General features: G+C 48.9%; 2 protein-coding genes across 2 annotated transcripts; both read left to right on the plus strand.

Annotated features, from left to right (window-relative positions):
- The first annotated feature begins 80 nt into the window (after positions 1-80).
- On the plus strand, positions 81-4,823 carry ccdc86 (coiled-coil domain containing 86). The gene is made up of 4 exons (XM_088919498.1): positions 81-864; positions 1,831-1,960; positions 2,462-2,536; positions 4,502-4,823. Exons 1-4 carry the CDS (start codon positions 152-154, stop codon positions 4,643-4,645), a joined length of 1,062 nt encoding a protein of 353 aa, XP_088775624.1. The 5' UTR covers positions 81-151; the 3' UTR covers positions 4,646-4,823.
- Positions 4,824-8,666: 3,843 nt separating this feature from the next.
- On the plus strand, positions 8,667-10,444 carry LOC148832289 (uncharacterized). The gene is made up of 2 exons (XM_088919517.1): positions 8,667-8,899; positions 9,795-10,444. Exons 1-2 carry the CDS (start codon positions 8,876-8,878, stop codon positions 10,176-10,178), a joined length of 408 nt encoding a protein of 135 aa, XP_088775643.1. The 5' UTR covers positions 8,667-8,875; the 3' UTR covers positions 10,179-10,444.
- Positions 10,445-12,823: the final 2,379 nt, after the last annotated feature.

The following is a 12,823-nucleotide window of genomic DNA, read 5'->3' on the forward strand; positions in this document are numbered from 1 at the left end:
GATAGACAGTACACCCGAGAGAGGTGCTCAGAGCTCCTCCAGTCACAAGGGGGCGCCACAGCCAGGCCCGGCTGGTCTCCTCCGCAGGAAGTGCGAGACCTAACTCACACGTGTGTGAGTTTGTGTCTGGGCTGCAGTTTCTCTCTTCGGGATGTCTCGGCGCCGGCAGAGAAGCAGACCCGACCCGGTCCTGACGGACCAGGGTTCGGATCCGTCAGAGACGAGAGACTCCGGATCCGAGCTGGAGGAAGCAGTCGGGGTCAGGACTCGTAGCGGCCGCCGGACTGGAGCGCAAAGCACCGCCGCTTCTCAGACCCCTGCAGCACTGACGGGCAGAACCAGCAGTACTCGGCACCTGAGGGCGGTTCGGAACTCGGGGTCTGATGAGCCGGCAGATCCGGGTTCGGAACCGTCAGGGGAGGAGGCGGAATCGTGTACTGGTTCACGGGCCCCCGTCTCAGCAGGGGAGTGTAACGTGCGGGGAGCGGACAGTGCCCGAACCGGGGATTCCGGACCCGGAGCGAAGAGGCGAAAGGGCGAGCCGAGCTCTGGACCGACTGGACGGAGAGGGCAAGGGCCGAGCTCGCCAGGAGCAGCGGACGGCGGAGACGCCGGTAGTAAGTGCTTTCCCACCGGCGCGCAGACAGAGACAGCCGACGGCACCAGCGAGAAGGAGAACCGGGCAGGCGGCTCGGAGAAACGGATCGAGCCCAACGGGCTGGAGAGGACTCCGGCAGCGGACGCAGCAAAGGAGACGGCTGGCTCGAAGCTGAAGCCCAGCCGAGGAAATGGAGCGGACCAGGTGGCGGTGCCGCTCGGCAAGCCCAAATCCGGGCGGGTGTGGAAGGATCGGAACAAGCAAAGGTAATCCGGGTCCAATAGCGCTACTGACCCCTGTGTGATTCTTGCTGACCCTTCGTGGTTTATATTATAGTTCCTTGTCTGAGTCCTGGTCAGGGGTCTGGAGTGATAAGGGCCGGTTGTGGGTTCAACACACACACAAAGCTGAGAGACATCTGTGATTCCAACCAGCTTGTCTTCAGGAACAGCTCCTGGAGACCATGGGGACAACATGCAGACTCCACACAGAAGGCACCACCAGGCCAGAGCTGAGCGCAGGACCCAGCCCCCCCCCCCCCCCGCCACTCCTGGCTCTCAGAGATTTTAACCCTAGACTGAGCCCCAGGGGCTGAGGCCTGAGGAAGCACAAGGCGGACAGGGGTTCGAGTAGAGCATCCAGTACAATTTCCCTCTGTCCCTTGCTGTCACTGCTCCTTGTTGCTGTGGTGATTTTCGTGTTTCTCGCTGCTGGTAGCCGTGTAGAGGTGCTGGTGTAGCGGAGCTAGTTCGGACACGGTGACGTGCGTGTCGCAGGGACCTCAGCCGCCTGGGCTGGGGGAGGTCTCCTTTAGCTTGTGCGGCTGGTGCCCTGTTGCGTTACGCCGGAGACCCGGGTTCACGCCCGGGTGCTGCGGGACGAACCGGTGGGGTGGAGCGGCAGAGGGCACGAGCCCACGCGGACCGCCACGGTCACCCTGGCACACACATGCCGCACGACAGCTCCGTCCTTCGCTGGCCCAGGGGAAAACTGGCTCTGCAGGCGGATTAAAGACACGCCACCGTACACAACACATCCCACACAGCGTGAGCCCCAGCTAGACACTTACGTGCAGAAGATGAGAAAACACATCAGCACGTAACAAGTAATCCTCACAATTTCTAAAGACCAAGAAGTTGTGTTAACTGTGTGTGGGATGTAGAGTATACATTAATGATGAACAAAATAAAGTAAAATACAAGAATGAGGTGTCGTCTGTGTGTCCCTCTCAGGTTCTCGGCGATGCTCAGAGACAAGCCCCTGCGCTCGTCCTGGGAAAAGAAGATGGAGGAGAGGAGAGAGAGGGACAGAGTGAAGGGGCTGGCCAGGCAGCTACAGGAGGAGAAGGCCAGGGAGAAGGAGGTAGGAGCAGAGACTGGTGTTACTGACTAGAGACACACTGACTGGACACTCCAGTACATTAACACTGCACTGAGAGAGAGGGGTTAATACAGTACAGACACACTGACTGGACACTCCAGTACGTTAACACTGCACTGAGAGAGAGGGGTCAATACAGTACAGACACACTGACTGGACACTCCAGTACGTTAACACTGCACTGAGAGAAAGGGGTTAATACAGTACAGACACACTGACTGGACACTCCAGTACATTAACACTGCACTGAGAGAGAGAGGTTAATACAGTCCAGACACACTGACTGGACACTACAGTACATGAACACTGCACTGAGAGAGAGGGGTTAATACAGTACAGACACACTGACTGGACACTCTAGTACATTAACACTGCACTGAGAGAGAGGGGTTAATACAGTCCAGACACACTGACTGGATACTAACACATTAACCCTGAGTACAAGCTGTATCTTATTCCCTGTTTTCCCATGTTTCCCTGCAGGAGAGGAGGAAACGTCAGGAGGAGAACCAGAAGAGGCGCTTGGAGAACGAGAGGAAGGCCGAGATTGTTCAAGTGGTGAGAGGAGCTTGTCTGTCCCTCAGCCGCACAACTGTTCTCCCTCTCTGAGAGGGGTGTCTGTGCTCAGAGAGGGGGTGTCTCTGTGTAGAGCTAGAGGGGGTGACTGTGTTAAGGGAGTGTCATTGCTCATGTACTGAAACAAAGTCAAATCTCTTTTCAGCCAGCATTGACTTTGTTCAGCATTTATATCTTTAATTATTAATTGTTTATTGTTTTTTTCAATTGTTTATTATTGTTTAAAATCTTTAATTAATTATTACCACTTTTCTTGGTTGTTATGCTTTGCTTTGGATAAATACATTGTACGTTTACACTGGGTGGATCTCACCTGGATTCGAACCCGCAACCGCCCAGTTCCAAGTCCAGAGCCCCGACCGCTGTGCCACACTGCTGCACTAGTGTCTTGTGCCGGACTCAAACGTGCTTTGTGAATCAAGGCTTGCATGTTACGTGCAGGGTCACCCAATACTTCTGCAACCTGGAATTTCAGGAAACGTAGTTCCTTCTGTGTAAATATTTGCTGCATTGTGGCTAATTTGGACCTAGTTCAATTTTCTTGGAAAATAACACAGCACAGAGTTCCTTCCTCGTTGCTGCAGGTGCTGTTGCTGGGAAAGTGGAGATTCAGGTCTATGATGGATTTACAGAGCACTACGGAAAGGAAGTCTTGATACTAAGGGAAATTGGAGAGAATTCATCTGTATGAAAAATACGCAGAGGGATGATTGTGAGAAACGTGAGACTGAGGTGTTACTTCGATAAGATACTTAAGAACTCAGACAGGAGCAAAACGAGTAATTTGGCCCTGAGGGATCAGACTTTCAGTCTAGAAGAGAGATGTGATCCCTGTGTATAAAATTCAAATGGATATGAACAGGCTCAGCCCAGGAGACTGCACAGAAATGGACGCAGGGCCACCACTGGACACTGAAAGGGAAATTATTTAGAATGGAGAAGAGGAAATAGTTCTTTTCACAAAGAGTTGTGGGTGTCTGGAACAGACGTCATAGCCAGCTGGAAACCTGAACTCTGGAAAAGAAGCTGAAGAAGTGTTAGGATCTCTTAGCTGGTAGGCAACAGAACAAGCACTGTGAGCCAAATGGCCTCCTGTAATTTGTCCCCTGCGTACTCTTACTAACAAGCGCTCCTGTTGCTAAGGGACTGCCCAGTTGTACAGCGTCCGGCCTCTGCGATCTCTGTCCAGCTCCCGGCCATGTGCTTGTTTGTGTCTGTGACATGAAGAAGAGCCCCAGTGGACCCTGGGGACTGATACTGCAGAGTGTGAGCCAGCTAGGGGGTGCACAGCAACAAGTCATTAAAGGCCATTTGGCCCATCTAGCCCATCTGGTAGTAGAAAACATCCAGTTGTTTTTCTAAAGAAACCATTGATATCGGTTTTAACCACATGGACAGGCTTGTTCCTCCTTTTCTCGGTTTTAAATATCCTTCTACATAGTTTCCATTTGTCTTCTCTGGTTCTGGTTGCCTGGGTTCAGTCTGTCAGTATCTTTGAGGATTTTGAATACTTGTATCAGGTCCCCTCTTAGTCTTCTCTGTTCAAGATTAAAGAGATTCAGTTCCTTCAGCCTGTCAGTGTGGGACACTCCCTTCAGACTAAAGAGACTCAGTTCCTTCGGCCTGTCAGTGTGGGACTCTCCCTTCAGACTAAAGAGACTCAGTTCCTTCGGCCTGTCAGTGTGGGACTCTCCCTTCAGACTAAAGAGACTCAGTTCCTTCGGCCTGTCAGTGTGGGACTCTCCCTTCAGACTAAAGAGACTCAGTTCCTTCGGCCTGTCAGTGTGGGACACTCCCTTCAGAGTACACAATTTAACATAACACGTCTTGATGTAAGAGGTGACCAGTAAATCTTGCATGTTATTGTGAAGAAACGCGCCTAACTTTGCCTTCTCCATCTCTTGGGCTACATTGACTTTCTCCCTGTCCCCTGTCTCTCCCTCGCAGATCCGTAACCCGGCCAAGATGAAGAGGATGAAGAAGAAGCAGCTCAGAAGAGTGGAGAAGAGAGACACTCTGAAGCTCCTCCAGAAGACTCAGAAGAGGGCGGAACCCAAGAGCTCTGGTCCTGTAGCCAAGGGGAACCTGTGAGGAGGGCGCGTGCACACTGCGCACCAGAGGAAGTGGCGTGTCTTCCCATCCATTGTCCCTAATCCCTCTGTTTGGATCTGGACTTGTTAACATCTCACAGGGGAGGCCGAGAAAATCATGGACCTGTGCTGGTGAAACTTTTCTATTTGACATTAAATAATCAAAGACTTTGTTCATTCTTGAGTGTTTTTTCATTATCCTTTTAACTTTCCAGGATTCTCATACTCAGTGATGAGTCGGAGCCCCGTTCAGACAGCAGGGCGTTCAGCTGAGCACTTTGCCTGCAGCGCCTTGCTCACAGGTGCCATAGCTGTGGGATTTGAACCCGGGGCCCTTCCTTCACCCTGACCACTGTTCCACTCTGTAGTCTGTGTATTTGCATTTTGGTGTGAGTCAGTGAGAAATCTGTTCACCTAGAAGTAAAGTAGCAGGCAAGTCTTGTATCATGGCTTTACGGCTAGCCTGCTCTCTCTCTCCCTGTGCGCTCCCTGCTGCCTCCAGCACAGAGGAATTCTTTCCCCTCCGGTAAGCAGGCGGTGCCCTGCTACTTGTCCATGTGCCAACAAGACATGCCAGCCAGCGCCACGCTTTCACAGACAACAATGGTGTCAAAGTCCCCAGGTTACCCAGCTGGAGAGGTGCTTGCTGGGAAGCCTTGTGAGGAAGGAGCTGGTCTTTCCCTGGTTGAGAGAATGGAAACAGAAAGACTGTTAAGTGTCTGTGTCCCGTGAGACCTCTGAATGGACGTCTGTTTTGTGCGTGTAGAAGAGGGGCACAGTACAGAGAAATTCTGGCGCCCCTCATTTGAAACGGGGTTCTACACTAAAGAAGTGAGAATGGAAGTGACTGTCCCCTCGGTGTCGGGGTGTCAAAGTGACTCTCCCTTCGGTGTCGGGGTGACCCATCGGAGTGACTCTCTCCCCTCGGTGTCAGGGTGTCCTGCAGGGTGACTCTCTCCCCTCGGTGTCAGGGTGTCCTGCAGAGTGACTCTCCCCTCGGTGTCGGGGTGTCTGGGTGTCCTGCAGGGTGACTCTCTCCCCTCAGTGTTGGGGTGTCTGGGTGTCCTGCAGAGTGACTCTCTCCCCTCGGTGTCGGGGTGTCCTGCAGAGTGACTCTCTCCCCTCGGTGTCGGGGTGTCAGGGTGTCCTGCAGGGTGACTCTCTCCCCTCGGGGTCAGGGTGTCTGGGTGTCCTGCAGGGTGACTCTCTCCCCTCGGTGTCAGGGTGTCCTGCAGGGTGACTCTCTCCCCTAGGTGTCAGGGTGTCCTGCAGAGTGACTCTCTCCCCTCGGTGTGGGGGTGTCAAAGTGACTCTCCCCTCGGTGTCGGGGTGACCCGTCGGAGTGACTCTCTGCCATAGCCTGAGAAGCCCAGGCAATTATTTGAACACGAAAGTTAGACTTTGGAAACTACCTCTGTTCCCCTTCTGAAGTCATGTTGTGTTTTGAGTCAAAGTTCTCCTCTGCTTTTGCTTTCTGTTTTGATGCTGCTCAGGGGTGAATGGGACGCAGGGAGAGTGAAGAGAATTTTACCTTTCTTCTGTCTCCCAGTATTTGAAACCAGTAAATCTTGCATGATTATGCATTTATAAGACCAGAAGAGGCCCTGGGTTTGTCTGATCTTGCACTTGGTTGTCCTGCAGTGCCTTGAAAACTAGTTTCTCCATGTTGAAACAGATGCCACAGGCAGAGGAGCAGACAGGACTGGCTGTGTGGGTCTGGCCAGTCCCCTGGCTTTGTGAGATGGTGTACAAGAGCAGGTAGGTCTTTCAGTCTGTGTGAGAAGGGAGGCTCCATGCTCCAAGCTCCAGCCATACAGACTACAGACACACACAAGAAATGCACAAATAGACAACTCTCACAAGTTGAGGAGTCAATAAGTACTTTAGGGCAAAAGCTGAATTTCATTTAAATAAAGCAAAGCCAGGAAACCCAGCCAACCAAAATGGATCAGTCTGGCAAAACAGTTCTGCAAATCTCTACCAGCAGATGCCACACACAGAAGCATTAAACCAAAACAACATGCAGTATATGAGAAACTATCAAAGACAACCGAAACCCCCTAGACTCCCCGATCGCAGAGCTTGGCCTACCAGGGAAAGAGAGTCAACAATGAAAGGCTGAGAAATAGCAGCTCGCAGAAGCAGCAGGCCCTGCTCGAACTCTCCAATCTCATCCCGTGAGCCGGCTGTTTACCTGAGGGCATGACGGACTGATCGTCCCCATCCAGAAAAGTGGAGACTGACTTGACCTAGTAACTTGAATAGCGAGGGTTTTTGCCTACTCTTTAAGCGTTGAAAGGAATACATTTACGAGCACTTGACAGCAAAGCTCATACCTCCTGTTGGCTTACTGTTACTGTCATTGCTGGCAACAGTAAAGAGCAAGCCAGCAATGGACACACTGTATAACGGGCTGTGTGCCATCCTGGATTTCTTCTTTTAGTTCGGCATTCCCCTATCTCTTTACATTCACGCCTGTGCAAACAGACACGGAAGTGCTGTTTCTCCTCCCTTCCAATTACACTCTTCCAGCATTCTGCTGTGTCACTCCTAATTCAAATGCATTTGAAATAAGCCTAGTCTAAAAGCTTTTGAGGTTTAACAGTACGTTAAGAGTAGATACTGTGTTTCCGTGCATGGTTTGAAGATCAGACAAAAACTTACATGAAGTACATGCTGCTGCAGTTTCACCTCTAGAATAACATTGGTTTGGAAAGGCATGTCATTTATGGTTTTCACAGTAATTGTGACAATGACACGCGTTTAAATCCAGGAATGCTCACTGACAGAGTGTTTTACTTGTATCCAAAAACAGTCCACGTGCTCCATTAGATTAAGTCTAAGTGTGACAATATTCTTGTGTTCAAGTCAATGCTACTTTGCATGAGGCAACATTATTACATATAGAGTATAATGCAAGATATAATATTGTAGGCAATGTTGTTTAGAACTTAATTATTGCGTTTTAACACAATGTTATCTGGTTTCTCGTTTAGACACAATACTGTCTAATATAAACGCAAAATGTTCCTCGCTTAAACAAAAAAAATACTTGTTTCTCTGAAATAAGCTTCCTTACTTATCTCTTTTATCAGCCTGCTGTTCCCAAAGCCACCTCTCACTGCCTCTACCTTTATGTAAAGACATGTCTCCTGTTCTCAGACTGGAAGTCCCTGGTGATCTCCATGTGTAAGTGCACCCTGACATTCATAACTAAAGACTATTGCCACTCCTCCAGGACTCTGGTCCGACCCAGGTAGTCCAGGGATCCTCAGCGCTGGTCCTGGAAAGCACCGGTCCAGACAGCTCACTTTTCATGGAAACTGACCACAGGACATGGCTTCAGTTGTCGATCCAGTGATGTCAAGCCTAAGTCACCTCAGTCTATGGTTCACCCTCAGAAGAGGCTTCTGCTATGAATTATATAGAAACTTAGAAGCCCAGGTATGAATGTCGCATTCAAGCAAGCAACTTTGAAAGGTAGTTTTCTACACTTTGTATCCTGAATATCCCCATGTGCATTGGAGATCTCCGACTGTTTGTGGACTTTAAGTTGTACTGCTGTCTCCAGAACCTCTTCCGGGCTGAGTGGTCACTATATGAGTGAGATCATTAATGATAGACTCTACAGTGGAAAGTGATAGATTCAGCTTTGTGTGGGTTATTCACAGAGCCTCTACTGCCATGCTACTATGGAATGTCTTCCATGCCTTAACTCTCTTTTAATCTTGGATATTGGATTTTGTTTTAAGGAATATTTACAGGTGTGAATGAACCCACCTATTTTCTGGAATTCAAGTAATAATTTATGACAAATCCGACTTTTTATCTGTGCAATACAACTACAGTCTGATGCTGTGAGAATTAGTGTTTGAGCAAGACCCATTATTCAGCTTGTAAGACTTTCAGTGATCATTTTGTTCCTGTCTCCTCAGAAGTATAAACATATCTCAGAGGCACTGTGAGATCCTGTCTGTGGTTCCTGTTAGAAGCTATACGATTTCTGCCTCTTTGGGACTGACGCTGACCTTGGCTGAGGGTCTCTTATCAGAAAAAGAGTATCGGAGATCTCTGGTTCCTTGTGGTGTTTATTAGCCCACGGAAAGTACATCAACAGGTCGAGGAATTCCCCCCCCCAGGGTGGAGTCATCAAGTGATCAGCTTATAAGAGACAATCCGAAAGAGAAAGAGAAAGCTGATACAGAGAGCAGCACTCGAACCAAGAGCGATCATGGAGGTGTGCACTTGGAAACAGGTCTGTTTTATCACCATCTCTCTTCTTCCATGCGAGCGGGCACCGGGGGCGATGGCTGTTGTGTGTTCTTATTTTGTAACTAAGACGGAGCAGTTTGTGCAGTGTGTGTGTGTGTGCGAGGCAGGGGGGGGGGCAGTGTTCTCCCCACTCTGGGTGCTTGGAGAATTAGCTTGTGCTGTGCGCTACTGTGTTCAGTGCGGAGAAGATAGCAGCTGTTGCAGAAGAAGACACAGGAACAGATCACTTTATTGGCCATATATAATGAGACGTTTGTTTTTCAAAGGATCACGGAGAGTTTGCATCAGAAGAGTGTTTTCTTGCCTCTGCACACAGCGTGCATACTGTCTGCTGAGTTAGTCTGGTGAAAGGGAAAGAGTATGTTTACCAGGCTGAAAATCTCTATCTGAGGCTGGTAATAACACAGCTGTTACAGACACCAGTATCCAGGCAAACTGAACTCTTGCAGTTTATAGAGTACCTGCTCTTTTGTCAATACCAGAGCTGTGAATCAGTCACAGTCACCAGTATCCAGGCAGACTGAGCTCCTGCAGTTTATACCTGCTCTTCTGTCAATAGCAGAGCTGTGTCTCGGTCACAGTCACCAGTATCCAGGCAGACTGAGCTCCTGCAGTTTATACCTGCTCTTCTATCAACAACAGAGCTGTGTGTCGGTCACAGTCACCAGTATCCAGGAAGACTGAGCTCTTGCAGTTTATACCTGCTCTTCTGTCAACAACAGAGCTGTGTGTCGGTCACAGTCACCTATACTCAGGCAGAATGAGCTACAATTTCTCATTGGGTTTCCCTCTTTGATCTCCAGTTTGTACCTGAGTTTTGAGTGATGGAAAGACAGCCAGAGACAGATAGATGACTGATTTTTCCTGCATTTCCCCAGGAACACATTTCCTCATTCCAGCCCGTTGGGAGCCTCCAGGCAACACTCCCTCCTGCACAGCAGACCAGCTGTCAATATGACAGCGACCTCTGGCCCAGTGTGGTTCACACCACCATGACCGTGAACCTGCTGGAGCCACTAGGGGGCACTGTGATGGCGGAGGTCATCGTCGGGAACAGCGGGAAGAGCCGGGAGCTGGAGCTGCTGCGCTCCGACACTGTGGGCCGGCTGCTGGAGAAGCTGCGGGCGGAGCTGCCGGATCTGGGTCCCGATGTGTCGCTGGCCCTGCGGGGGAAGCCTGTCAGACCGGAGCAGTGCCTGGGGCAGCTGGGAAACTGCAGCAAACTCCAGTTCATCACCTTCCACCGCTGCCACGGGGGCTAGAGAGAGAGAGAGAGAGACGAGGAGCAGGATGGCCCAGGAGGGAAGGAATGAAGGAAGCCCTTTCATCTTCAGCAAGCTGCTCACTGGCGCATGTCATATTAATCACACAGCTCTGCTTCTGCTGATTCCGATTGATCTGCTGAATTAACCACACTGAATTGTTTCTTCTTATCCTTCTATGCACTCTATCCTCCTCCCCTGCTAGGGTGGGTACAAGGAGGCTGTGTGTATCATATCCTGCAATAAAAACGCTTCTTCTCTGACCAGAACTGGGTCTAAATTATTTCATTCTCAAACACATCCAGCGTCAAGCGCAGCAGCACAGAGCCCCACCTGAAGCAGGGACAGTAAAACTCAAGGCTGAGAGTCACATCTTACTGTTCTTTGTGCTACCGCACAAGAAAGTCTGCCAAGTGAAATCAGGGTAGAAGCACATCACAGTGCAGTAAGGCCCACTGAAATCGGGGTACAAACACAGTAAAGTGCAGCAAAGCTCAGTAAGATCAAGGTAAAAGAGCAGCACAGTGCAGTAAACCCCAGTGAGATTAAATTAAAAGCAATGTACAGTGCAGTAAACCCCAGTGAAATCAGGGTACAAGAGCAGTAAAGTCCAGTGAGATCAAAGACAAAAATGCAGTACAATGCACTCAAGTTTACTACAATACAGTAAGATCCAGCTAAAATTACGGTAAAGATACTTGTAAAAGTCCCGTCCAGTCCAGTAAAGTACAGTGAAACCATGGTAAAGCACAAAGAGCAGGAAAGTACAGTGAAATCCTGGTACAACTTCATTAAAGTGCTGTAAGGTACTGTGACATTTTACAAAAAAATATAACATGCTGAGAGTAAAGACTTGCTAGTCGATGCAAAACGTTTGGGGTTAGCTGAAAAGACAAACTGAAAATGTAGTGCAGCTTTTCTACATTGAACTCACAAAAATCCTATTTGAAAAGAAAGCCTGTAGATCAGTGTTACTCTGACTTACTGTGACAGTTCCGTCTGTGAGAACCCTAGTTCTTCAATCAAGACTATAAAGCAGTGTTAATCTGACTCACTTGGACAGTATCTGGGTCCTGTAGTTAGTCTACAGCAGATGCCTGGTATATTTACACTGTGGTCACAGCAGTCGGTGGGTCTGCCTCTGTCCGTGTGCAGTGTCAAATGGACACACATAACACCATCATCACATTGTGACAGATGGGGGGTTACAAAACTGGTGAAAATCAGGAATTGACTGAGCGGGCTAGTCGATCAGTGAAATAATTATTCATAACCCCCAACTTGTAAGTGATTTCTATACCTGAGCGGCTGGTATAATTAGAGGCACAGGAATTCTTTGTCCTCTGGCCCAGCTTTCTTGAGAGGAGTAATAATCCGGACACACTCGGTTAAACAAATATTTATTACAATGACAAAACACAAACTACACTACACACAGCACACAAGTTACTCTGTGTACAGTATTTACAAACAAGGCCTAACACTTTGGTCACCCCGAAACCCCCAGACTGCTACTAAGCACTAAACTCTTAATATGCCTACAGAGGCCACACAAGAGATGAGCTGCCTTCTAACTAAATAAGAAACAACCTACACTTAAATCTCTCTCTCTCTCTGCAGCCTGGATGCCACAGAATAAATGGGAGCCTATATCCCAATCCATAAAATGCACCCTAATCAGGAAAGACGTTTCTAACTGGGGTACCAGGAAACCCAAGCTCCCTGAAAACACAGAATAGCGCTCTGTCTAACAAGGTTCGAATACTTGGCTCCAGTCAGGTTCTGTTTGGATGATCATGAAGTAGGGGCTCTCGCCAACTCCTCCGGGCTCCTCTCTCTTCTCCTTCTTCTTCTCCTGTCTTCCTCCCCTCCTCTCAGGCTCTTAATGTGATCTTACATTGTCGGTTTCTGTCCTGCTCCTTTGCCATCATTAACCCAGAACGTGCCTAGGTATGCTAAGATAAACTGTTCAGTTGTTTCTGCTCAAGGGACCCCCCAGACCTCAGCAAACATCCTCTCTCCTTCCACGTTTGAAGTGTTTACTCTTCCCAGTGTCACAGACTTTATCTGAAATCTAAGAGACACTTCTAAGTCGCCTAAAGCTGTAACAATATTAATCTTAATGGTATATTGCAACTTTCATAACACCTCCTCCAGATGAGTTTTGAAGAAAAACAAGCCAAAATAAAATAACACAGAGACTCATTTATAAACAAATTTCTACAGAAAGGGAAACAGAATTAAGATCTAGAGTACAACAGTGAGTTTTAAGACAGGATGCAGAAGGTGCCAACAGGTCTGTAAAGATACGATCATATCTTAGATCTTAGTTTATCGTAGATCACTAAAGGAACACACAAGCTTGTGTTCCCTGTGTCTCCCAGGGTCTTCCAGAGTTTGGAGCCTCATATTGGCAACCAAAAGAAGGCCAAGGAGGTGTGTAAGAAGTCACTGATACAGTCAGGAACTAAACTGACGTGCAATCTCCGCACAGACAGATGCTCCCAGATGGAATAGAGCCCCTTCCTCTGGAGCTGTGAGGCTGTACTGCTCACTGTAACATCACGCTCTCATTCAGCTGCTCAGCAACTCAACAATCAGACACTCGCATTTCAACCTCATGAGTGGGCAGCTTGCTCCAGACC

Source organism: Atractosteus spatula, chromosome 6 (genome assembly GCF_055471065.1).
Source record: "Atractosteus spatula isolate fAtrSpa1 chromosome 6, fAtrSpa1.hap1, whole genome shotgun sequence".
Lineage (NCBI taxonomy): Eukaryota > Metazoa > Chordata > Actinopteri > Semionotiformes > Lepisosteidae > Atractosteus > Atractosteus spatula.

Bases quoted from the DNA above. Each gene is read 5' to 3' on its own strand.
- LOC148832289 (XM_088919517.1), top strand. From the start codon at position 8,876: ATGGAGGTGTGCACTTGGAAACAG. The intron at 8,900-9,794 runs GTCTGTTTTATC...GCATTTCCCCAG, and splicing joins AGGTGTGCACTTGGAAACAG to GAACACATTTCCTCATTCCA.
- ccdc86 (XM_088919498.1), top strand. From the start codon at position 152: ATGTCTCGGCGCCGGCAGAGAAGCAGACCCGACCCGGTCCTGACGGAC. The intron at 865-1,830 runs GTAATCCGGGTC...TGTCCCTCTCAG, and splicing joins AAGGATCGGAACAAGCAAAG to GTTCTCGGCGATGCTCAGAG. The intron at 2,537-4,501 runs GTGAGAGGAGCT...TCTCCCTCGCAG, and splicing joins AGGCCGAGATTGTTCAAGTG to ATCCGTAACCCGGCCAAGAT.